This window comes from Leptodactylus fuscus, chromosome 5, assembly GCF_031893055.1.
Source record: "Leptodactylus fuscus isolate aLepFus1 chromosome 5, aLepFus1.hap2, whole genome shotgun sequence".
In the NCBI taxonomy this organism is placed as follows: domain Eukaryota; kingdom Metazoa; phylum Chordata; class Amphibia; order Anura; family Leptodactylidae; genus Leptodactylus; species Leptodactylus fuscus.
Window position 1 is genome coordinate 39,670,356 of NC_134269.1, and position 27,353 is coordinate 39,697,708.

Genomic DNA, 27,353 nt, shown 5'->3' on the forward strand with positions numbered 1-27,353 from the left:
CAAAAATTCTAAATAATAGTTTTTCCTATTTTTGAGCTCTTTAACCCTCTTGAAGCCAACATTCAGTAGGCACCCTTTCAATTATCGCCATATTGGTTCTGTTACTACCCCCATATATACCTTAGTAGCTTAGTCAATACTGATGACAATATACTAGTGATGAACTTCCCAATGTTATTAACAGGGGCATCTGGTGCATAGAACAAAGTCTTATGTTGCCCATATATAATTACATAGTTCTATAGTAGAGGGGTAGGCATTTTTAGGCAACCTTCGGCTCTCCAGCTGTTGTAAAACTACAACTCCCATCATTCATACTTGCTCTGATGTTATTGGAATTCCCATGGAAGTGGATGGAGCATGTTGGGAGTTGTAGTTCACAGCAGCTGGAGAGCCGAAGGTTGCTGACCCCTGGTATAGTAGAGGTTGGATGAAGACACCAGTCCACCAACTCCAACCTAGAACCCTACAGTGCTGTTCCAGAAGATCCAAAATAAAACTCATTACGCTTAAGTCAATTGGCCCATCCTTCCCAATGAGATAAAAATCAACCAAACTGGGATCTGTCACATTAGAAAATAGATGTTATCATATATATATATATATATATATATATATATATATATATATATAATGAAATGGGAAACTTTGAGAATTGTCCAACTTAGTTTTTTTGTTGCTTATATTACATTGGAATGAAGATCTCAGGATAATAGATCATCTATCTATTTTAATCTATCTATCTATCTATCTATCTATCTAATAAATTGACATCAGTTCTTTTTCACTATTTTGGAGCGCTACCTCTTTTTTGATTGATTATCTTATCTATCTATCTATCTATCTATCTATCTATCTATCTATCTATCTATCTATTATCTATCTATCTATCTATTCTAATCTATCTATGTACATTATCTATCTATCTATCTATCTATCTATCTATCTATCTATCTATTTCCTATCTATCTATCTATCTATCTATCTATCTATCTATCCATCCATCCATCCATCCATCCATCTATATCTATCTATCTATCTATCTATCTATCTATCTATCTATCTATCTATCTATCTATCTATCTATCCATCCATCCATCCATCCATCCATCCATCCATCCATCCATCCATCTATCTATCTATCTATCTATCTATCTATCTATCTATCTATTCTATTCTATTCTATTCTAATCTATCTATGTACATTATCTATCTATCTAATAAATTCACATCACTTTTTTTTTCACTATTTTGGAGTGCTACCTCTTTTTGATTATCTATCTATCTATTTATCATCTATCTATCTATCTATCTATCTATCTATCTATCTATCTATCTATCCTTTACCTTCAGATAACATTGCGCTTACCATTCTTCCACTAACACCAAGAATGCCATTTGGAGTGCATGTATCCTGTTTTATACTATATATTATAAACCTTTTAGTGAGGCGTTATATAATTGCTTACATAATCCTTTACCAAGGCCACCATCGCTGTCATTCCAAGTGCTGAGATAGAATAACTTCCAAGCCATATTACAAGTCAATAACATATTGCTGTGGCCTAAATGACTGTCTATATGAGTCTGATATGTTTCCTTAGATTTGCATTTCGGCCACCGCTAACGATGCCCACAAGGTGATTATAATACAGATATCTGAGCCATATTATTCCTACTGCATTATTTGTCTTGATCCTATATGTACTCAACTCCGGTATAACTCTCATACGCACCAAGAAGCATTCAGAATAAGTGGGTCAGAGAGAATAACATCTCATTCGTACATCAAATCCTACGGGGCCATCACAGAAAACCCATGGGGAACCCGTTTTAACAATTCAGCACTAGGAATTCAATCTAATTTCCAGCCTCAAAACTGGATATATTCTCCACTGCAACCTATTTCCTGCTATTTTATCTCTGAACCCTGGGAGACCGGAGATACAGAATCACTGGGAAAATTATAGGCAGAGCCAAGGTTGTCTTCATTCATTTGATAATCTCAGGGGGAAATCTTAAGTCATATTTAGAATAGGAGAAAAATGAATACACTCTGTCCTCACCTTGTGTAATTGCATCGGTGCCTGAGAGTGTGTCACCTCGCCAAACTTATTCTTTCCTATGGTGAAATTCCAAGGGCCCAGTGGGAATTCTCCAAGCAGTCTGAGGGTTGGTGGGGGGGCCCGCAGAAAATTAGTAGTTTGTTACACTTGGAGGATTTGTTCAATTCTCATAGGGAACAGTTAATCCTGCTAAATTTCACTGTTTCATTTAACCACATCCATCCCTGTGGTTTTATTGGTCCTTTAAGTGCAACTGAAGGAGTTAAATTTACTTTTATCTACTACCATACTAGGTAAATGTATGATAGTGATGAAATAAATCAGCAATGTGTCCCCAAAATACTTGGCCCCGAAATATCATGTTGAGGAGTGACTACATAGAACCATCTATATGGATGAAACAAAAGTGAACCCCTTTGTGTGTTCTTAATACTACCAATAGTAAGCCATGAAGTTCATTAGCTTAGGCATCTATCCCCAATACCATAGGCATTAGGATAATTAGGCCCCATTACCTACTTGGCCCATGTAAAGTCACACAGGTTGCAGCGATGGAATGTCCACCATGCTTTGTAGCTGACGGCATAGTTACCATCTGTCCCAATTTTTGTAGGACTGTCCCAAAATTTCAGCCAGAGTCCAGACACATTCAGGCAGTCCCAAAAAGGGATTAGGACGAATAAAAACCCAGTCCCAAAGTGGGATGTCACTAATTTTAGGAATGGATAGGGGTATAAAAGAAGCTCAAGGATGTAGCCTATGAAGAGCTATTGCAAAACAAGGGGACCATTATTGTTGTTGCACAGGAGCCCTCAGCTGACTGTGTCAGTCCCTACTATAAAGTATGGCAGAACCTGAAAGTAATTTTTCTGCAGTGCCATAGCAAGTGTAATAAATCACAACACAGGTCCTATTGAGATCAATGAACATGCATGAAATATTCAGTATCAGGTTCTCAAGAGGAGAACCTGGTCTTGGTAGTTTATCTCCTTTGTAGCTAGTATGAAAGGACTATGATTAAGGGACTTTCCTCCATTGAAAAGGTCTTCTCAACTTAGACACACCATGCCATAAAAAAACTAATAAATATGGGCCCAACCTCTGGAATAGGGCTCAACTGGAAAACAGTTGAGCACACTCTTGAGCAGACATGTTCTGGAGATACTTTTGGTTTCCATGGATAGGACCATAACATGGCTCCTATTGAGATCAATTCATGTAATATATTGGGTATCAGGTCTACCAGAGGAGAACATGATCTTGGTGGTTGATCTCCTCTTTAGCTAGTATGAAAGGATTATGAGTAAGGGATTTTCCTCACCTTGCATAAAAACCTAATAAATATGGGACCAACCTCTGGAATAGGGCTCCTCTGGAAAACAGTTGAGTACAATCTTGAGCAGACATGTTCTGGAAATATATTTGTTTTCCATGGATGCGACCATCACTTGGCTCCTATTGAGATCAATCAATATTCATGTGATATATTCAGTATCAGGTCCACCAGAGGAGAACATTATCTTAGTAGTTGATCTGCTCTGTAGCTAGTATGAAAGGGTTATGATTAAGGGGCTCCCCTCCATTGAAAAGGCCTTCCCAACTTAGACACACCATGCCATAAAAACCTGATAAATATGGGCCCCACCAATGGAATGGGGCTCCAATGGAAAACAGATGAGCACACTCTTGAGCAGACATGTTCTGGAGATACTTTTGGTTTCCATGGATGGGACCGCCATCTATTGGATATGTATACCATACATCGCGGATAATAAATATCTAAGGTTTAATCTATAATATCTGCAAACTGGTCTTCTGAACTGGACAACCCCTTTCAGCATGAGTGACTAAAGCCGTAAGCTGTTTCAGTGGTTCTCTAGGATTGTATATTAATAGTTTCTACAAATTCAGACATATTTCTGACAACCAGACTAGGTCCCAATTCAATGTCTTTATTATAGCTGCAACACCTAGACCTACTGACCTAAACTTAGATCCATGTGAAACCCCCAAGACACATAAGAGAAAACGTAATGTAACTGGGCGATTTCAGTGGAACTTTCCAATTATCTAACTTGTATATGGTCTCTGGACTCTACCCCAACAGAGGGTGTCAAGGAAAGGGTCAGATATTCTGAATTGACAACACATGCATGCTTGGCTGAACCCAAGGTGCATATATATGAAGAAATAACTGCATGCCAGGCGGCTATTGAAGGTGTTCACTCTATTAGTCAGCTCGGCAATATGCTATCCATCTAATGCAAAAAAAAGTATTTGGAGTATCCGACGATCCATCATCTAGACATACTAATAGGGAATTTATATGGTGAGCCAAATGATGACAATGACTGTAGGGCGCTGTGGAATAGGTTAGCACTATATAAGCAAGAGATATCAATAAATAAAATCTATCTATCATCTAAGCCTACCGAAAACTCATCCCAATGTGAACAGGTGCAAGCATTATTATAAATACAGAAAGTTCAGCAGCGTTCTGTACACAGCGCCAGGACCTATAAAAATACAGATCAAATTATATCACTGCTATTATTGGATATCACAACATATAAACAAGCTAATATGAGCTATAAACTACAGATATACAGAGGTTCATAGTATACATAGTGGATCAAACAGTAAAGAGCCCATCAGATGGGACCCTACTCTAGATAACCATAAATAGGTCTACAATGTGAATACTGGACAAGTAGCATCCAGATCCATGCTCTACTCCACAATGGTCTTAGGCAGATGGGGAACTGAAAGGCATACAATGAAACAGACTTGGGTAATTGGAAGGAGTGCAAGTCCAATTGTGTAAGGAGCAGCAAACACCTTGCAATAAGCGTACCGAAAATTCAGACAACATATTGTAATGTGAACAGGTGCAAGCTACTATGGCGATATCACGAATGCAAAAAATGCAGCAACACTCTGCGCATAGCACCAGAACATTCATCTATCTATCTATCTATCTATCTATCTATCTATCTATCTATCTATCTCCTATCTATCTATCTATCTATCTATCTATCTATCTATCTATCTACCTATCTATCTATCTATCTATCTATCTATCTATCTATCTATCTATCTACCTATCTATCTATCTATCTATCTATCTATCTATCTATCTATCTATCTACACGTCCAATCATATTAATGTGACCACCGACTTTTGATGTCGACGTTAAATAACCAATGGCAGAAGGCACGTGTCATCAGCCATCTGGGTGCACTCATCATTGTGGAAGGCACGATGGATCAACACAAGTATGTATCTATCCTTGCAGACCATGTTCACCCCTACATGCGAATTGTTTTTCCTCAGGATGATGGCCTCTACCAGCAGGGCAATGTGACATGTCATAAAGCTTGCAGTGTACGTGCAGGGTTCGAGGAGAACCAGGATGAGTTTACTGTACTCCCATGGCCATCCAATTCCTCGGACCTGAACCCAATCGAGAATCTGTGGGACCACCTTGATCGGGTTGTTCGTGCCATGGATGCTCAACTTCGTAACCTAGCACAGCTGGCCACGGCACTGGAGTCGGCATGGCTCAACATCCCAGTGACATCATCACAACATCCCCTCTCTTCCTGCACGTCTCGCAGCCATCCGCTTGCCAAAGGTGGTTATTCTGGATTTTGACAGGTGGTCACACTAATGGGACTAGACTGTCTATCTATCTATCTATCTATCTATCTATCTATCTATCTATCTATCTATCTATCTATCTATCTCCTGTATTATCTATCTATCTATCTATCTATCTATCTATCTATCTATCTATCTATCTATCTATCTATCTATCTATCTATCTATCTATCTATCTATCTCCTGTATTATCTATCTATCTATCTATCTATCTATCTATCTATCTATCTATCTATCTATCTATCTATCTATCTATCTATCCATCTATCTATCTATCTCCATCCATTTACGGAATATTTGGGTCATCCTTGGAAATAATATTACACCCAAGTAAGAGACACTGTAACTTTACATCCAGAACAATCACCTCCATCTTGATGCCTTGTAGTTATGATATCATATTCTATATATTTAGCAGGAACATAAGTTTCTTGCCCTGTAAATCTCGATACAATGCAGAATTGTTAGACACTTACAGATGTTGCAGCTAGATACGCACAGTATGACAAGGCCAGATTCTGTGCTTGAAGAGTTCCAAGTGAAAAGGGTTAAAGGCAGAGAGCAAGCAATTGTCTGCGGAAGATTGGATGGTATCTGGGGACGGTTGTCTGTTTTAAAGTCGCGGCTCTTAAGCAGCATTAAGTGAGAGATAGATCTAAATGTAAAGGGACATAATCTTATATATAAGGTCAGTGCACTCCCTGCGAGATGCGATATTATTATGGCATACATTTGTTATGAGTTTCAGTCATTATCAATACTTAAAGGGCATTTAAGGGAATGGTATTACAGGCCGATAATGACTGTGGCACTTTAGTGAATAAACCACAATGCCGCTATGTATTCCAGCCATGTAATGGGATTTCTGCTTCATTATCTGCCATTACCCAGTTCCATGTTAACCTCTTATGTACAGTTACTATACTGCACAGCGTGGCGTAATCCTATGGCTGTAGACAAGTTAATACTGTATATGCAGTCTGCTTTGACTAGCCGGTACGGACAGTAATACATTTTAAATTGGAAACGGATTGTCACCATCCTAGAAGAATGGAAGTGACTGGCACTGCCTGTTCTTATCCATGGCAACTAGCTCAAACTGCCCATCCTTGTGCCAGTGACCTGTTGACATTTGGAGGCTAAGAAAGGATTCGGCACTCTACTATGCCATATCACCAGCCCTCAGTGTGGCCAGCAAATAAATGAATTGGCACTTGAAACATGCCACCTGCAGGGCTTTTCTGCAGTCCACAGCATTTTCCCATTGAACGCACAAAGCCGTGTCTTTAACCCTTGTACTCACAGTACAGTTTGTTACTGCTTTTGATCCAAAGCTGTAGAGACATGGGGAATACTATTTGTGTATTGCCCGTTACAGAACTGAATACATGCTTACCTAATGCAATATATAGGACTATATCCCTAGTGTACAGAAACAGCCTCTATATGGGAAAACGGTACAAGCCTATACCATTATATATACCTTGGATAAGCCTATACCATTGGACTTATTATACAGATTATAATGGACACCATATTTTATAGCCAGGCTCATATTAAGGCTTGTTTAGCATCTTATAATAGCCAAAGGGTAGCAAAGTTTCCCTGCTACATAAAAGAGATAGGTGTAACATTGTGACTGCCTATAACTCCTTCACTCCTCACATCTACTGTCTTTATGGTATTGAATTTGCTGGATCGATTTTGCTTGTTAAAAGAGAAAACAAAGAATGTAAGATGCTTCAAGTGTTGGTAAAAACACTTACTCATTTATAACAAAAATTCTTTCAGCCATATACATTTTTTAACATCTCAGTGTATGTGTGAAGCATTCTATGTTCAGACACTAAACGAGACAGCCCTCCCTTCCTCTCGCAGCAGGAAATCACAGCACAACCTCAAGTATCAATTAGCAGCCCGGCTACCTCTAGACCAAACCCTTCTCTTACTACAGATCCTTTATTTTTCATAAATATTATTGTAAGATTTAATAATAATAATAATAATAATAATAATAATAATAATAATAATAATAATAATAATAATAATAAATAATAATATCACAATAACAATTGTTCCCCAGGAGGGGGGGATGCTTCTAAAACTGTGAATGTTACAGTTTCTATGAATCCTTTAGTGGTGGTCCCATGTCAAATAATTTAGACAAAATGGAAAATAGCATTAATAGTCCACAGAAAATATTCTAATATTGAATTACCAGTCTGCTACTTACAATCTTGCGTTTTCAGTGGACTCTATATAAAAAATGACATAGACTAAGTTTGGATTAAATGGATTTTCCGTCCCCAAATTGATTTTTTCACAGTGATGGCCAATTCATTGGAGAGGTCATCAGTATGTGATCTTTCCAGAACCCACACAGATCAGCTGTCCTGGTGCCAGAAGCTGGTTTAGTGGACAGAGAGTGCATGCAGGTGTAACCAATACTATACAGTGGGTCAACATGGTGTTTCAGTGGCTAGCCTTGCAGCGCTGGAGTCATCGGTTCGAATTCTGCAAAGGACAAGATCTTCAAGGAGTTTGTATGTTCTCCTCGTGCTTGCATGGATTTCCTCACATACTCCAAAGACATACTAATAGAGAAAAATGTACATTGTGAGCCCTAAATGGGGCTCACAATTTACATAAAAAAACAAACACACTATATAGTGGATGAGTCTGCAGCAACACTCCTCGAATAGGAGCAGCCTGTATGTGCTCCCTGTCCTTTGCCCAACTTCTGGGGCTTGGAGGCTGCTGGTACAGGTGATCTGTAAAGGACCCTGGATTTTGTGGACCTATCCCTTTCACTCCATTGTATTCAGAGGATGAAAAGTGGCCACATATGTGATCATTTTTCAGTATAGTCTTTTTAAGTCTCCTGTATGTATGACCTTATTTATCCTTCAAACTAAACAAAGGACACCACGCTCCAGGGATACTGTGCACCCCGTAAGTAAAAGGGGAGCAGGGGCTACAGAGTGAGCACTAGGAGCTGGCATGCTATTCCTCAACGGACACTTGCCCACTACTACCTTCATATTCTATACTATATAATTTATAATACACAAGATAGTGCAGTTGAATCTGAAAAGATATCACCAGGACAAGCCATTCTCTACAAAGACATTATTTACAGTAGTGTGTCCTGAATATTTATTAGCATCAGATTGCATAATGACTGGAGATGGGAGAATTGATTTGCCAGGTTCAGGATTCGCAGCAAATCAGAGTGATTCACATTTTACAGAATCAATGCAGAATTGAATTGCTAAACATCATATAATCTCTAATGATGACATACACATGTATGACTGCACCTACCATTGTTATTATAGACCAGTGGAAAAATAATGCCGCCATTCAGGATTTAGATTTTATAAGGATATTGCTATGTCACTGCTTACCAAGGGTAGACATAGATACAGGCAGGCTGTTCAATGGAGCTTTTAAATAGAAGAGATACAGTAAAAGCTCAGAGAGACACTGTTTTATATCTAGGGGTACAGTAAACCTAAAGATTAGAGATGAGCGAACAGTAAAATGTTCGAAGTTCAATATTCGTTTCGAGTAGCCCCTCAATATTCGACTACTTAAATCGAATATCGAACCCTATTATAGTCTATGGGGGGAAAATGCTCATTTCAGGGGTAGGCAACATTCGATCAAATTACATTTACCAAGACCATGAGTGAGGGTCGGGCTGGATCCTCCGAGAAGTCTTCTCCGTGCAGCGTCCCCGCGGCGTCTTACGGCTCTGAATTCACTCTGCCAGGCATCGGGCCTGGGCAGAGCCGACTGCGCATGTGAATGAAGAGCCGAAAGACGCTGCGGGGAAGCTGCACGGAGAAGACTTCTAAAGGTAGGAGAAGAACCAGCGTTGATTGTCCGACTGTATAGCATTCGGCCAATGAATGCTGGTTCTGCATCGAACTTTTCCATTCGAATAGTGAGTGGTACTCGATCAAGTATGAGTATTTCGAATACCGTAGTATTCAATCAAATACCTACTCGATCGAGTACTACTCGCTGATCTCTACTAAATATTCTCTCTCCCTACAAGTTGGCAGTTAGACAATATTGCGACTATATAGCTCATGTTAAAGGGAGTCGGTCACCAGAACCAGTTTATCATCCGAGATCAGGGGCCATTCATACTACTGTTTTTAATGTCCGTTGCTGTCTTCCATCATAGGTTGACAGCAACGGACATTAAACTGTTGCAGAGAATGGTCACAGACTGACTCTGTGTCTTTTCCCATTGACATTAATGTAAATAACATGACTGAAGCTATCTTCCATCATATTTCTTTACTTTTGTAATGGAAGATAAACTCCTGCATGCAGCTAGCGTCCTTCATGTTGTTAACATTAGTGTCAATGGCAACGGACATGGCATCGGTCTGCACCCTTATTCCTAAGGAGGTTTTTAAAGATTGTAATACTTATCTCTTGGAAAAGTCATCAATATTAAATCCTGGAGGTCTGACACACAACACCACTACAGCACAATATAGTGGTGAAGCCTGGTTTTGCAGCTAAGTCAGATGCAATGAATGGGGCTTAACTACAATAATAGGCAGAGTTACAAGAAAGATATAGGTAGCTGTTCCTGGTAAACAATGAGAATGTTCTAGCACTTATTATAGATAAGCAAACTGATATTTCCAAGTCAGATTTGATCTCAGCATTCCAATTTTTTTCTGTATTTAATAAAATTGAACAATTGGGACTTCATCTAGGAGCTAAAATGGCTGTCATGATATGCATTGCAGTTTCTAGGTTTCTTTAATAGATGGAAGCTCAGGGAAGGTGAAAAAAAAAATCCGTACTCACTTTCCCTTGCCTCTTTTGGGCCTCCTTGATCTGATGATGTCATAGACCTTGGGTCAGTGCTGTGGCCTATGATTGGGCACCCAGGCACATGAAATAACCAAGGAGACCAAAAAGAGTGCTAAAGGCTGTAAGGAGACCCAAAATAAGCGAGGAAAGTAAGTGTGATGGTTTTATTATTTTTTTCCACCTCCCCTGGGTCTCCACCCCTACCTGAGGTCTGAAGAGACCCCAGTATTTAACAATTTCACTCCTGAAACAAATGAAGCCACCCAACCCTGAAACAATGCAAATCTTGGGAGGTTCGCCCATCTCTAGCATTTACAAAGGCAGGATAGCTCTTCCAATCAACTCATCAGTGGGGGTGCAGAGAGCTGACGTCTCACCAGTCTGAACGGGGGACGAGCCCCAAAGGGCTGCCTTTCACTCTTACAAAATATTCATAGGAAAGAATATAGTAACTAATATCTTCAGTGCTTGGATGGGTTGTGGTCAGCTCCGAATTGGTGCAATGGAGCCCAATGCACATCCCTAATGCTTTTTTATGTTTAGAGAAAGAATATCTTTTCCCTTTTCTGCCCCAACCCACATCCGCAATGTTCTCCTTATTCTACTAAATGAGAGGTAATGCCACTTTATTTTCACACCAAGACATACAATTTACATACAAATGCGAAACAGCTGCTTTTGCAGGAAACCTATAGTTACAGTAGATAAACCAGAGAGACTACTGCTATTGTCTTCATTTAGAAGTAATTTATTTTATGATCATTGGGATCCAGATCTCTTGGCCAATTCCTACCAGAAGGCTCATTCAATATTAATATTCTATCCCCCCCCAAATGCCGACATGAGGTCTTCCTCTTTCAGGATCCGTCTAATAATAGCGGTGGCGTCATCTGCACCTGGTGTTTGAACTGGTTTCTCAGCGGAAGCTTTCCATGGTCTTGCATATAGTTTGGCTCCTACTGAACATTTGCACAGTATTAAAAGTACGAAAAAAAGCGGGATTACAGTAGTAAAATACCGAGGACAGAAAATCACTTCTGTAATTGTTGCCAAACTTAAATAGTTTCCAGGGAAACTCTGCCGCGAAGGCTATGCATCTCCGCACATCACCGGTAGTACAGTTTTACTGTCCATCACGTCAGGTGTATTGAATGTGATTATAATGGGGCTTTTTTGCATTTGAATAATCATTATTAATATATGCTAATTTATTAAGGCGATTTTCACAATATAAAGATATGTGTCTTGCATGCAGATAAAAATAAGAAAATTTGCCTGGTGATAAGAAAATAATCAAATGCTCATAGGTATCACTTTTTACAGACCCTGTATGTCATTTAGGCTGAGGCCCCACGTTGCAGAAACACAGTTTTTTTGTCGCAGGTTTTTGAGCCAAAGCCAGGAGTGGATTGAACAGGGGAAGGGAGAAGTATAAGAACTTCTAATATATTTCCCATTCCTATTGTAGACAGTAGAGATGAGCAAACAGTAAAATGTTCAAGGTTCGATATTCGTTTCGAGTAGCCGCTCAATATTTGACTACTCAAATCGAATATCGAACCCTATTATAGTCTATGGGGGGGAAAATGCTCGTTTCAGGGGTAGGCAACGTTCGATCAAATTATACTTACCAAGTCCACGAGTGAGGGTCGGGCTGGATCCTCCGAGAAGTCTTCTCCTTGCAGCGTCCCCGCGGCATCTTCCGGCTCTGAATTCACTCTGCCAGGCATCGGGCCTGGGCAGAGCCGACTGCACATGCCCGCACTACAAGCAGACATGCGCAGTCGGCTGTGCCCAGGCCCGATGCCTGACAGAGTGAATGAAGAGCCAGAAGACACCGCGGGGAAGCTGCACGGAGAAGACTTCTAAAGGTAGGAGAAGAACCAGCGTTGATTGGCCGACTGTATAGCATTTGGCCAATCAATGCTGGTTCTGCATCGAACTTTTACATTCGAATAGCGAGTGGTACTCGATCGAGTACGAGTATTTTGAATACCGTAGTATTCGATCGAATACCTACTCGATCGAGTACTACTCGCTCATCTCTAGTAGACAGTCTTGGCTTGAAAAACTGCAACAAAAAAAGCTGCATTTCCGCAACATGGGGCTTCAACTTTAGGCTAAGGGCCCACAGGACGTTCCATTGCTCTAAAGCGCTGCGGGAAAAGCCGCAGCGGGAACGTATCACTTTTTTTTTAGAAACGTCAACCATGTCTATGATCTAAGTCTGGTAGTGATGAAGTAAACTATCGATGGTACAGGATTCTCTGGAGAGATGGTGCTTGAGTAATAGGGTTCTCCAACCCAAGGCAACCAAGAGAAGAAACCACAGCACACAAGCTTTAGTGATGCAAATTATCAGTCCGATTTATTGGGCAATTTACATATATTGTGTAAGGCATGTATCATGTACGGGAAGCATAGTCATCCACCATAGTGTCCCGATCAATTTGCAACGCTTTGCTCCAATAATGGCCTTCGTCAAGTAAAATCTGATTGTAGGAAAAAGCAAAATCTGTTTGTAGGGGCCTCCACCAAGCTCCTTTTCTCCTACAACCAAATTTTGCTCAACAAAGGCCATTATTGGACCAAAACGTTGCAAACTGTCAAAACGATGCAAATAATCTTCCATATGGTGGATGGTGGCTATGCTTCCATCCTATGAAACATTACGTCATATATGCCTTACACAAAATATGTGAATTGTCCAATAAATCGGACTGATAATTCACATGGATAAGACTTTGTGCTGTGGTTTCTTCTCTTGAGTCTGGTAGTACTGCTCAGCTCTATCCAATTGAATGGAAATGAGTCACAATACCAGTCAATGGTGCCACTCATTCTGACGGAAAAACTTTTTAAACCCTACACAACCCTTCTACATCTTCGGTTTTATGACTCCCCAGTGGGTCTTGCCCACCGAAGGGTGCTCCCGTGGGTCCTCTCTTAGTGCAAATGTTTTCCTTAAGCTTCATTGCTACATCAGCAGAGGAGGAAGCTAAACATGGCCCCCTACTGTGACTCCAAATGGCTTCGATAACAGAAGTTTTTTCTCCTTCATCCAGTGAGAATCGATAAGAAAAAAAATAGGTGTTGTGTTAAAGAGAGTATTTTCCTGTAGAAAAATAATACTTTGCCTCAGGGAATTGCAGGGTGGCACCGCAGGGAGCCACATGGGCTGCAATATGGGTCTGAACTATGTCACAGAATATTTTGCAGTATTGTATCATCTGGATTTCTATTGTTTCTAGTTGTGAACCAGGAAACGTGACAAATCTGAAACAAAAAAATGTACTCACTTTTTAAAGGGAGTCTGTCACTAAAACCAAGCATATCAATCCAGCCCCACAGAGAGATATGGCGCATACATAGTAGTGATGATGGCGCATACATATGCAGTTGACTGCTGCAACCAATCACTGGCGCCACTGGTCATGTGCCATACATGCCAGCAACATCCCTGAGGCCATCATTACTTCAGGAAGTAGAGAATAGTGGAGATCAATGGAGTGGTGGGGGATTAAAGAGATGAATATGGACAACAACAGGGACCAGAGGTCTGTAGCAGAAGATCTGCGCTCTCTCGTTATGAAGCTGAGACACAGGTCAAGGAATTTGGTTGACGAACCTTTTATTGGAGTAGGTAATAAACCGTATGGCATGACGCGTTCCGGGCTGTGAACAGGCCCTTTATCAAGTGCAAAGTGACAAAATCACGTGGGGCCAAATGCCCAGATTTCTTTCTCAAAGAGATGAATATGGTTTGGATCATAGTAGATGAGATTGGATGAAGACACGGGTCCATCAAGTCCAGCCTACAACTCTACAGTGTTGATCGAGAGGAAAGCAAAAAATTCCTTCCCGACTCAGGTATAAACCCTGGATCAACTTGTTCTTACGACAACCTAAAACCCCTAACCCATAATATTTCTCTGTTTGAGAAAAAGTTTGAGAACAATGTTTTGCTATTATTATTATTATTATTATTATTATTATTATTATTATTATTATTTCATCCCACTTCTTGCTCATTTTTGTAATTTTTTGTAAATTCAGGTCAATTTCTTTAACTTTAATTTCGAGCTGACTATTACATACACATGAAGACTGCCTATACTAATATTGTACATGTATCTGTCCCAGAAAACCCATTTCGGCCTCCAAATTTTCTCGCTTTTAAAGGAGTGTCCCAGTTTTCGGAACCCACAGCTCTGCACATAAACCAGCACAAGAATAAAGACTCCCTATTGACTTCCTCCTGGTTTACTCTCTAATCTGTTTACCCTGACAACAATGGCGGAGAGTGTATTACTATGGGCTTTGTTCCAATAACAACTTAATGGGGTTGCCCATAGCTAGAAAGAAGGTCTGCCGTTTTTCAAGAAACAGTGCCAGGTCTACCCATACACTGTGTCTTCTATTGCTTTTCATCGTCATTCAAGTTAATGGAGCTGAACTGACAATACTAGACACAGTCTATAAACACAAGTGGGGCTGTTTTTGAAAAATCCCAGTAGACTCTTTTTTTTGCGGTCCTCGACAATTTCTTCTATATAATGTGTACATTGATAGATCATCATTCAAATGATTGGAAGATGACAACGGGAGCTCTAAAATGATATGTAAATTAGTACACAAAGGGGATGGTCACATATCACTTACCCTTTTAGTGAGTCTGCCCATTTTGTTGGTGTGACACACCCTTTCCTGTTGAAGGTCACGCCCCTTCAATGATGAAATAAAACGTGCTACTCACAACGTTTCTTGTGACGTTACTGGCACATAGTGTCCATGTTGCATTTAATATGAGTGAAGCCCATTTAATATGAGAGCCCAGCAGAAAGCTCCCACCTAGGAGATATGCCCACTCTTCCAGGACTCCAGAAGGTCACCCTATTGTTCAGGAACCTCTGGGATGTTTTGGGAGAGTTGACAAGTGCGACTTAAGAATCCTAAACATGCAAATTAAGACTAGGTATTGTGGAGAAACATAATTCATTAGATTACCAGGAATCTAACTGTGAAGAACCTATGCAGGCGAGATATTAACCCAACAAATAAAAAGAAGCTCACTAGACACTCTTCTTTGGCCCACAGCTTTTCTTCTAAACCCAATACCCCCGTCCTTACCCATGTATGATGGACTCCATTGGGAATGCATGTGTTCTCAAAAGGGAGAGGGAAAAACAGTTGCTGTGGTAGCTTATCTCCATTGAGAATAGGCCTCAATAAAAATGGATGCTTCGGAAGATGTTTATCCAAAAGGCCAACTATTCTGCATCAACAATTCTCATCATATCATCTCTCAGTGTCTACTGAAGGAGTATTGGTGGTCAAGACAATGCTCCAGAATATCTATATAGTATAGGACATCCCAAACCGATAAATCCAACTACGACCTCTCCATTTTTCCACATTCCAGTTTCACCTCCAACTCCAAGAAGCAGTAAAGTTCCTTTAATTCACCAAAAAAAATCTAGATATTGAATTCCTGTGAACTTAATTTTGCAACAATGATACAATTCATTAAATAATATTAATAACAGTATAATATAATAAAGATAATTGAAGTGGCGAGATTGTGAGGTCCTTTTTGCCACTGCATATACAAGCTGACAGCAGTGAGGCTGAAGGTGGGCTTGACTGGTGGTGGACAGTGCTTTATTCACTTCGATAGGCCGGTCGGACATATCCGAGTGTTGTCTTTGGTAGAACACCGTCCACCACCGGTCACAGGGAAACACCTATGTAACTCACAGGGGGGAGAAAGGACCCTCCATTTTTGGGATTGGTGGAGGCCTCAGTGGTTAGACCTCTACTGGTCAGGTAGTTACCGTATCTTTTTTAGGCTTAACCCTTTCAATAATTTTATTGTGAAACTGGAGTTGAAGTCTATAACTTTTTCCTGACTACGCCCAACCCTACTTCTCCCTACCCCACCCAAAACCAGCTCCGACACCAACGCCATGACTCCTGATATAATATCCTCAGATGTTTTAGAATATATTCCTCCATGCTGACCATCAATAGTGGACAATCTGGAGATTAGCTTCTTTGTCTGTCTCTTTACATTTCCATATCCTGACACCATGGTTAGACTGTTCATTGTTATCACCGAGACATTTGGCTTCGAGGCAAGCGCTTGCAATCATTTAGCATGCCATATGTAAGAAAAGGAAAGCCATCTGATCGATCGCTGTAAGACGCGTTGTCTCTGCACGATCACCAGCTCAAGAAGTATTGTCTCAGGGACAAAGGCAAAACAAGCGCTTCTTATAGCCGTACCCTCAATTTGTGGTAACTACTATATACCGTATATACTGTACATCGATGGCCCTATTGTCAACGTAGAGGGTTACAAAGACCGTGATCACATCTCGCCCCATAAATCGAAGGCTACCCTGATCTACAAGAACACAGCCCTAATATATTGTTGGTAGTTTATTGCAGTTATGTTATCGTAGCGGGCAGCGCGACTTTCCTATACAGAGATGTTTTTGACGATTGATCCTATACAACTTTTTTTTTATTTCCGTAATTTCCCGATCAATTAGTTGAGGTTCACATAAACGTGATGTCTACATGCGGTCCTTATTAAAATGCGACACACGCTGCTCGCTAAAGAAATCTATCAGATAATACAAACGTAATGGCTTGGCTGAAAAACAGCTAAAGTAAAACATGTTTCTATTAGCTGATATAATATCGGTACAGCCTGCCCCCTTGTGGTGATGTCATCCTAAACTCCAGTTACCATGGCGACCTTTATTGTATACAGAGTGCTATTTATTGAGGATATTTCTATGTTCTATATGATTTTTGCAGATTTATTGATAACCATTAGAAAAATCTACTTATTTGATCATTTTTGATTTTTTTTTTTTAATTTTAAATAAAATTGTTGCCTTTCCCATATATTAAAATTCTAAGGTGTCTTATCTTACCCTGTATTGTGGTATCCCTCTGTTGTTCCTACTGGAAATATTTGAATGGCCAACTGGGTGTTTCCATTCCCCATCGTTAGTAGTTCACACCCCTACACACTATCCAATCAGTGGTGACAGTGAAGAGACACACCCTATTGACAAGATGAATGGTAACAGTCAGCTGTTGTCAATCCAAATAGATTTCCAGGAGGAATAACAGAGGAATGATACAACATTAGCTATAGGAAGTAAATTTTCTTTTTTTTTTTTGTCAACTTTAACATGATCTAATGACTGCATTTCCATATGATTTCATGAATGAAGCCCCCCCTCCATATAATATAGGTGTGCTGTAATTCTCCTAGTTTGCCATATTGTACATTAAATTAGTGAAATTTAGAAAGGGAGGCCACAGATGAAAGAGAAGGTATGAGGGCGATGGATGACCGTGTATCCTTATGAGATATCTTTGACCCTATGACTGAGTTATACCCCCCCCCCACACACACACACACACACACACTAAATCTACCCATACAAAACCTGCACTATGTGCCACATGTTCTAATGATGATACATGGGCATGTGCCAGCCCCAAACCCATCTGATTTAATATGGCTACCCGGACTATAAAACCATTGAGTAAATGATTACACTTATTGTGCATGGACCTTTCACACAGGCGCTCTATGAGAAAATGGGTTATGAGGGGGTACTTGAAGATTAACCAGAAAATCAGCCAAAATATGCTTATTAATACCGCCCCCAATAGGCAGCTTAGTAGAAATTAACCGTATATAAAGTAAAAGGACTGCCCCAATCTAATTCATGTGCACCCATTGCATTCACTTTGCTAGACTGAGAGCATTAGATTTGCATCTGAAATTTCCCAGAGTGAAGGTCTTAGAAAAGCTCCAGTTGAGTTTGGTGGTTCATGGAGCGTCGCCCACCAGTACTCTCTTGTGACATATTAAGATTACATATTACATATTAGTACCATATTAATTGAGGTTGGATGAAGAAACAAGTCTATCAAGTCCAACCTATATTGGGCTTTAGATAATATTTGCTTACATTTCTCCAAGGATAAACTTGTAGTATACAGTGGAGACTTAAAATGTGTCTCTCTGTTTATCAGTTTATATAATTCATCTCATATTAGCATTGAAAGTCGATGTTTTATAAGCTTATATAATGGTGATATATCAGGACTATAGTGAGCATGCTTCAGGGCCATAGTCGGCAGGCTCTAGAACCATAGTGAGCATGCTCTAGGACCATAGTGAGTGTGCTCTATGTTCATAGTGACCATGCTCTAGGACCATAGTGAGCGTGCTCTAGGTTCATAGTGACCATGCTCTAGGACTATAGTGAGCATGCTCTAAGATCATAGTGAGCATGCTCTAGGACCATAGTGAGCGTGCTCTAGGTTCATAGTGACCATGCTCTAGGACTATAGTGAGCATGCTCTAAGATCATAGTGAGCATGCTCTAGGACCATAGTGAGCATGCTCTAGGATCATAGTGAGCATGCTCTAGGACCATAGTGAGTGTGCTCTAGGTTCATAGTGACCATGCTCTAGGACTATAGTGAGCATGCTCTAAGATCATAGTGAGCATGCTCTAGGACCATAGTGAGCATGCACCAGGACCATAGTGAGCATGCTCTATGATCATAGTGCGCGTGCTCCAGGGCCATAGTAAGCATGCTCTAGGATCATAGAAAGTATGATCCAGGACCATAGAAAACATGCTCTAGGACCACAATGAGCAAACAATAGGCATTTCTGGTTAAATATTTTTCATAATTTGAAATAATATATTACGCAGTTTTACAGATTTCACTCTTTTCTGAAGTAGCTCCAAACCAAATTTTGTGGTTGGGAACTACATTGAGACCACATTATATATTCCACAAAAAAAATATGTCTCAACACTGAAATGCTCTGTGTATTCCTGCAGCATGTGGATTTTACTATAAGTGCTTGTTTATTAGAGCAAGCGACTGACCTAAAGATATTTGCTTGAGGACTTCATGGAAACAGTGTAAGATTCTAAGATTCAGATCATGCTGTGAGTAGAATATACACTGCTGGCATTGGCAATTGGATTGTCCATGGAGCCCTGCATGTCGACTCCTATAGTATTCTATTTCAGTTTATGCAAATTCTTTTAAACAGCGCCCCCCAGCAACAGGTAGTCTGTGGTATTGCAGCTCAACTCCATTAAAGAGGTTTATGCTGTGAAAAGTATTTATCCTCTATCCATATCATAGAAGGTAAAAAGCTAATCAGTGGGGGGTCTGGCCACTGTGACCCCCGCCAATCCTGAGTACAGAGGATATTTTGCCTCCATTACGAATTTAGTCTAGAAGCAGCCAGACTGAATATAGGTGTATCTATGTAGGGTGGGCCACATATAGCACTTGGTCATCTCCAGGGGTCCCATTGAAGGGAATGGCAGCTCAGATGTGTCTCATCCTGCATGGCCATGACTATATTCGGCCTGGCTGCTGTCAGGTGTAATTCACAATGGTGGAAAGCACCCCTGTTCTCAGGGTCGATGGTCTTAGCAGTCAGACACCAGCTATTTATCCTGTATCCCATGAACAGAGGAGAACCATTCATGATAGCATAAAAATGTGAATGATACGGAGTTGCGATATTACAAAACCTGTGGACAGGTATGGCAGTGTTCTTAGACTGGAGCAGCCATGCAGCTTGGAAACCACTTACGGTTCTTGGTTGATCAGTAATGGAGCCTCATAGCTGTGACCAGCTGCAGATACAGTCTTAGAAGAATGTCTTAGCATTGCTGACGTCTGGCACCAGGATTTAAAACCAATTTACTAGACGCTGAGACTAGTACAAGAACCACTGGCACATGGCTCCCGTCTTCTAGCTGCCACATGGTGCTATAGCCAGCACTAATGGTCTTTGGTATTAGTAAACTGTTGTACATTATTGCCTATTATATTCATATACGTATCTCTATACCCCAAAGCTGTGAATTATTCTCCATTCAACAAAAATCAAATACATTAGGGAGAACACTATACCGCCATACAGTGAGCGTAATGACCATATCAGAACAATACGATAATACCGCTGCCTAATACGACAGAGATCAATGCAGTCACTAAGTTTAGTTCTTACAAACCATTCATGGCTATTGATTTATTTTGTCAATAAATTTCACATTTCTAATATATCAGTAAAGAATATACAGATTGCAAGGATTTATTCTATACCCATTATCTGTTACGTCACCATCGTCCATGTCCCCTACAATATTGGTTAGAGTGATATTCCCACAATCCTTATTCCCTATCCATAGGATGGGTCTTAGGTGTCTGAGTGCTGCCCCCCCCCCCATGACTGGGGCCCTCACTGATCAGCAGAACGTGATGCCATCCTGCGGCGAAGAGGAGTCTTGAATGGAGCCTTGGTCGAGCAGGCTAAACGCCTAATGGGTGACCAAGGTTGTTGAGGTATTGTAGTGATCATTGATGGGGTCCCAAATAATCAGGAATTTGTCAAGTACCCTGTATATACATGATAAATATGCATGACATATCACATGACTCTAGTATATTAATAGTCCTGAGCCCCACAAGGAAAGCTTTTTACACTTGGGATATCAATTCTGTGCTCGCCATCATACCCGACATACAAATATAAGAGCAAAATAAATACGGTATATATGTATAAAATATATACTATGTATTCAAAGTAGAGTGATTTTGCCAAAAGTTGCACAAACAGGTTTGCAATTTGGTATGACAATTTTATTACATAAGACTGCAGGCAATAGCAGTGGGAGTAAAATGACTTCCCATATAGGGACTTATCATTAAACTTTGCACATTGTCGTAGGGTTAAGACTATTTCCCTAATGTAATATGTGTACCTGTATAAGGTGGAAAACCATGAGCAGTATATTGTGATATCACATTGATCATCTGTGTCAAATGGCAAACTCGTCTCTTCTCCCTGCAAGGTCTACAACATGTGGCTCGCTGTTAACCATTGTTGTGCATCCAGTCGGCAGCTAGCTTAGTCAACTATGTGTGCCCGCTCCATACCCCAAAAACCCATTACCACGTACCATAATTGTCAAAGGAAGACAAAACACGGGATTGTTTGATCATGTTTTTTTTTTTTTTTCAGGAAAGAGATGACTTCTATCACATGAATCGAGTTCAATGTGTGTAATTTGACATATTGTACATCAGACGGGCTTTTTTCAGCACTGCCAGTATTGGAACAGCAGCCAAGCAGATAACACGGTGGAAGGGCACCATACCGTACTCGGGGTTGATCACTTGGCACAATGTGGGATCCCAGCTTTCCAGCTGTCTTTCAACCAACAGGGGGCGTTCACTGAACTCCTCATCAGGGGTGCTCAGTCCTCCTACACCATGCCAAGTGAATGCCCAAGCCGTGTGCCCTATCATCCCTTCCTTTTTTTTTTTTTGTAATACACATTCAACGTCCATTTTTTTTCAGAAACATACAAGAAACGCCATCCCTTGCATTGTAAGTGTTATCGTTATTAAAATACATATTAAAAACAAAAAAAAGAAACTAGTCATTTTTCATATCCAAGACCCCCCCCTCCGCCCCCCAAGTAGACCAGCATCGAAATAATAAAGAAAAACACGCAGAACGTGCCAAGCTGCCATTAACCCCTTCAGGCACTGAAAGGGTTAAACCAGCTCAGCCTCCCTGAGCAATCAGGCGTGGAATACTGAAAGGATTTTGTGTAACCTCTGCAGCCAGATGAATATCCATGGATTTACTCGTCTCCCAATCACCGATTGGAAAAGATTGTTTTTAATTTGATAAAAGAAGCAGCGAAAACCATTTTTTTTTTGTCTGAGTTCAATATATTGGTCCTCATATATAACCAGTTACAAAGGATTGGTGACTGTCAATCATTCGGGAAGTAAGGCAGTCTTATCTTTCCGTAAGGCAAATCATACGTAATGTATCAAAATGTTAGTAAAAGCAAACAAACGCTTTTTTTTGTTTCGGTCCTTGAAACAAGAAACAAATTGGGGTTGTTATCTTTGGCTTTAGCTCCTCTTGATTTCCAGACCCAATGTCATGTTGTTATTGTTTTTTTGTGTCATTTATAATCCCTTTTTTTTATTATTATTATTGGATAAATCCTTTCATTAGTCCATAAAAACTGAGCGATAACGGCCAACAAATCACACAACAGGCACAGAATGCCCTTTTCATTAAGGGATCTCTAGGGTTTTGTCCCTATCTGCCCCACTTGGCAAGCACTCTCTCCTGCCTTCGGAAAAAGGCTTATTCATATCTCATCCTTGAACGGACTTCCTTCACGTTTCCCAGCTCCCAGGGAAAAAAAAAGAAAAAGAAATAAATTAAAAAAAAAATAATAAAAAAAATAACCTTTTTCCTGCCGCATTCACTTAAACCAACCTGACACCAAAGTGGATTCCAAAAACCCACCAATGTAACAATAAAATGTATAAAAAAATACTCAGAAGTTTTTTGTTTTTTAACTATCAAGCCTGGTAACTCATCTTAGAGATCGGAGACATCTCAAATGTCACAGATTTTTTTTACCTCGACTTTTTTTTTAACAGCAGCAAAAAATGTTTAGTATCATTTCAAGGTTTTCATGTTTTCATACCTCACATTCCCGGGAGCCAGAGATTGTATATGTACAGGGTCCTGATCCATTAACCAATACATCCATGGTTTCTGTGTTGGAAGGTTTGTAGTCCACGTAGTACTCCTGTAATGGAGAGTTTATTTGTCTTTCGGACTCTCTGGCCTTTTTCCGCCTTCTCTTCATCATGGAGCTTTGCTGCAGTTGCTTCATGCTGGCTGGATACCTTTTCCATGATACATAGATGACTAATAAGATCATGGCCACGGATAGGAAAAGCGCCACGCTCCCGGCTATGATTTTATGGAAAGAAACATGCTCATATTCTTGCTCTGCCATGGGTGTCTGGAGGCCAGGAGAAGGGCTAGGTGTGTATGAAGTTGGAGGTACACTGACCAACTTGTACACTGTGGGCTTGGGTACAAATTGTGGTTTTGGAGGAGCTTTGGTTGTTTGGTAAGCTCTTTCGGTCACCAACACAGGAGTTTCATTGCAGATATTGTATGTTTCCACGGCATCGATAACCTTCTCACCTTGGATGTGTTTAGGGCCAGCACAGATCATGGTGCTCTCCTTGTTTCCCTTAAAGTTTTTAAGCCAGAAGACCAAAGGACATATGGTTTTGCTGCATTCCCACATGTTTCCAGATAGCGTTATAGAGGTCAGAGATATCCAAGCATTTATGGTTTCCTGGGTGACATTGGTGAGCTTATTGGAATCCAGGTTGAGCTTTTGTAGATTGGGGAGACATTGGAAGGTACCAGGTTCAATGTTCTGTATGTCATTTCCTGACAGGTCAAGGTTGTGCAGAGCACTCCAAGTCCAAGTTAATCCTTGGCTAATGGACCTGATCCTATTCCACTGCAGATATAGAGAATGCAGGTTGGATAGGCGAGGAAAATGAGCAAAGTTCACCTTAGAGAACTGGTTATGCTCCAGGTGGAGCTCCTTCAGCTTCAGGAGGCCAGCAAAGGCATTACGAGACAAACTCCTGAGCCGGTTGTAGCCAACATCCAAAAATTCCATGTTGCGGCAGTCTTGAAATACCCTAACTGGTACTGTTTTCAGAGAGTTGGAACGTAGATGCAAACTCAAAAGCTTACGAAGACCCTTGAACTGCTCAGATTGGAGCATCTGAAGCTTGTTATAGGATAGATCCAAATTTCTGAGATTAGGAACTGGGTGAAAAGTGGCATTGGCCAGATTGGTAATTTTGTTAGAACTCAAAATAAGCTCCTTCAGCCTTCTAATACCTTGGAAGGCATCCTCATCCACCGAGTTAATATAATTATGGTCAAGGTAAAGCCAGACCAGCTGGTTAAGGCCAGAGAACTGGTTCGACTTCAACTTTTGGATGCTGTTGTAACGTAAAGACAATCCTTGTGAGCCACCTGAAATATTCTGCGGGATGTCTCTGAAGGCATGGGACTCACAGTATACAATCTTCCCATCACACCGGCAGTTCTTTGGACAAGCTTTCTGTGCCCCCACAACAATCACTATGAGTAGAACAGGCAGTAGGAGCAGGGATAAACTCATGCCTTTCAGTTGATTCATCGGTTGGCACCCTGCAAAAATATAAAGATACAAGGGATTGAAATCATAGAAGAAGACTATATAGATAGAATGTGCTCCCTTTGCACCATCATAGACCCCCTCCTCAATTATACAATTACCATAAATGTAACCATGTATCCTAATAAACCCTCAACAGAAGCCTTCAGAAGATCATGTCAGAAGAATGCAGCCCTATCCAGTAGGGGTCTTTGTACTTAATTTTAGACTGCACCATCCTGATTTCTAAATTACCACACCCCTGAATGGCATTTCAGTACAAGTACTGTAAGAATTAGTTCTCATGTATGACTTTTTGCAAAAACAGGTCAATCCCATGGCATGACATTGGCACCATCAATGTATGGACTTATCAAGCTACGTAATTGGTCAGGAATTCATGTCAATCCTCGTGAGCACATACATGTACATGGTGGTCTCGAAATCTACATCGTGTTCAGTATAGTATAAGGTATAGCTTTAACTAACCCATATTAGTTGAGAGTTCAACTGAATGAATTGTCCTTTTTTTCCTCAATGCAACTCCTAGTGGCTGGAATTTAATTAAAGTGATGCAGTGTTTGCATATCATCACTTCTAATGAGCGATCTATATGGGGGAAAAGCAGCTGGTTAAATAGGGGTTAAACCCTTTCAGGGCTCATACTATTTATAGGTATCTGTTCACTTTATCAGAACAAATTTTGCCCCCATTGCTCTGTTATTCACCCCCCGCCCACTGGCTTTAAGAGGACTATATCTGACCTTGCTAATTGTGCCGGGGATAACTGGAACTGGACCAAAAATTTCAGGAGACAAATTCAATGGCAGGCTAAATATTAGCAGGGATGTGGGCTAAGACATTCGAGATATGATGACATTTCTAGGGGGGTCTGGAATTATGCAGTCTTGGGGATCATCTCCCTTACTGTTCTCATTCTCTGAGCTGAACGTGGATATTCCTAAAACCTAAAGAGGCCATAGTGGGAAGGGAACAGGTTAAATTGTTAAAAACCCAGCTGGCATTTCCTTGTTGTCTGCTACTAAAGAGGCTTCTCTATGCAATGAATGCATCAGATTCAGGAGCTGGGGATGAATCCTTTGGCACTGTGGAGAAAGCCTGAACATGGACTGTGTCATACACTGTAGTCATAGCTTTCTGCATGGAAGGAGAACCATGCAACACTAACCAGCACAGTGCAATGTGCAACTTCCACACTAAGCCTTTGTCCAGGGGATCAACTTTGAGCAAGCGTCAATGAAATGAGATTAATCATTCGGTGGAGGATGCGGGCGAGCACTGTGTAGAACTGAGATGGTGTGGTCAACCTAGGTGGTCATTAAAATAATATCAGTTACCGAAGGCTACAGATTGATGTACCTGCTGCTACCTACAGGTGTAAATGACCAGAAATGCATGTATTTCCATGCTTCCTCATGGTCTATATAGTACATGTAAAAATGTTTCATAATGCAAAATCCAGGCTGAGCATGCAGATCATCTAGGTACATGATATGTGTATCTATGCATGCATGTAGCAATGTATGCAGGCATGTATACCCTGTAAGGCTCTCCCATTTACAGGTATTATATTGTGCTTGCATTGGTGCATGCACTGAACTCAGCAAAGCATCACCTTTTGTGGTTTATTGCTAGAGTCATGGTAATTCCAGCCTTTAAAACCAGACTTGCTAGTTTTTTTTGCAGACATACATGAATGGTCCTTGCAAGCATGAAGCCAGAAACTTCACTTACCCATCCTCTGTCTCCCAGCGATTCCTTGGTCCTTTTCTCAGGGATTGTCTCTGGAAATGTTTCCTTGTCTGCCTGTTAATTATGAAGCAGCAGTTCCTTCATGGTCCATACAGGTCTCTGTGTCAAACCATCCTGTTGCCAGACTCAACCCCCCTCCCTTCTGTATATGTATATAGGGGATTTATTATGACAAAGTTTATCTCCTTGTTTCCTTCATAGGGGATGCAATGATGTATAGGTGAAAAATAAAAGTCTTCTGTCGCTTGCAGAGGAGATTCAGATCAAAGAGAAAATCCTGCTATTTGAATGCAATATGAAGTGAATGATACAGCCTGCAAGGGAAGGTATACAACTTCTGTGCAAAATCTTCGCAATACCTAACCAGCCTTGCCCACCACCGCCTGCCATCCTTAGATGTCCATCCTCAGTCCCATCTCCTCCTTGGTGCTGTCAAATGCCATGATGCCAAGAATGGGGATGTCTGGAACCCCAAGTTTAGACCAAGTCGCCTGCTTTTTCTATATAGCTGTGAAGGTTTACACTGCTATGTAGCTGTGTAGGAAAGCAGCTGGGATTCAGGAGATTTTTTTTTTTTTTTTCCCAGAGACTGCTGATGCTCAGAAGCTTGCTTTTCATGCCCGAGCTTCAGCTATAGAGTGACCCCTGCTGGATGAATTAGAGGAGACAGAGAAAAGCCACAGCAAGCCAGGCTGTCATTGCAATGCAATGCAGGCGCTCTCACTCTTTCACAAAATACAATTAACTCCCTCGCCTCTGAGAGCCATTTGTGCATTTGATGAATGGATTAGACGTCAGAGGTTCGTAGATCTCTGACCGAATTCAACCATGGCCTTTGCTGGGTAAGAATGTGCTTCAGACATGGCTTATCCTGTTAAAAATCTG

The 27,353-nt window shown here is 40.6% G+C and overlaps 1 protein-coding gene across 2 annotated transcripts in view; it reads right to left on the bottom strand.

Annotated features, from left to right (window-relative positions):
- Nucleotides 1-27,015, bottom strand: part of LRRTM4 (leucine rich repeat transmembrane neuronal 4) — a 540,717-nt gene extending 513,702 nt beyond the window's left edge. For both annotated transcript variants that reach the window (XM_075272989.1, XM_075272990.1), the window contains exons 1-2: nucleotides 26,451-27,015; nucleotides 23,163-24,709 (exon numbers count right to left, since the gene is read on the bottom strand). In XM_075272989.1, the coding sequence (XP_075129090.1) occupies nucleotides 23,163-24,709; nucleotides 26,451-26,454 (1,551 nt within the window). In that variant the 5' untranslated portion in view covers nucleotides 26,455-27,015. The remainder of the gene's footprint in view (nucleotides 1-23,162; nucleotides 24,710-26,450) is intronic.
- Nucleotides 27,016-27,353: the final 338 nt, after the last annotated feature.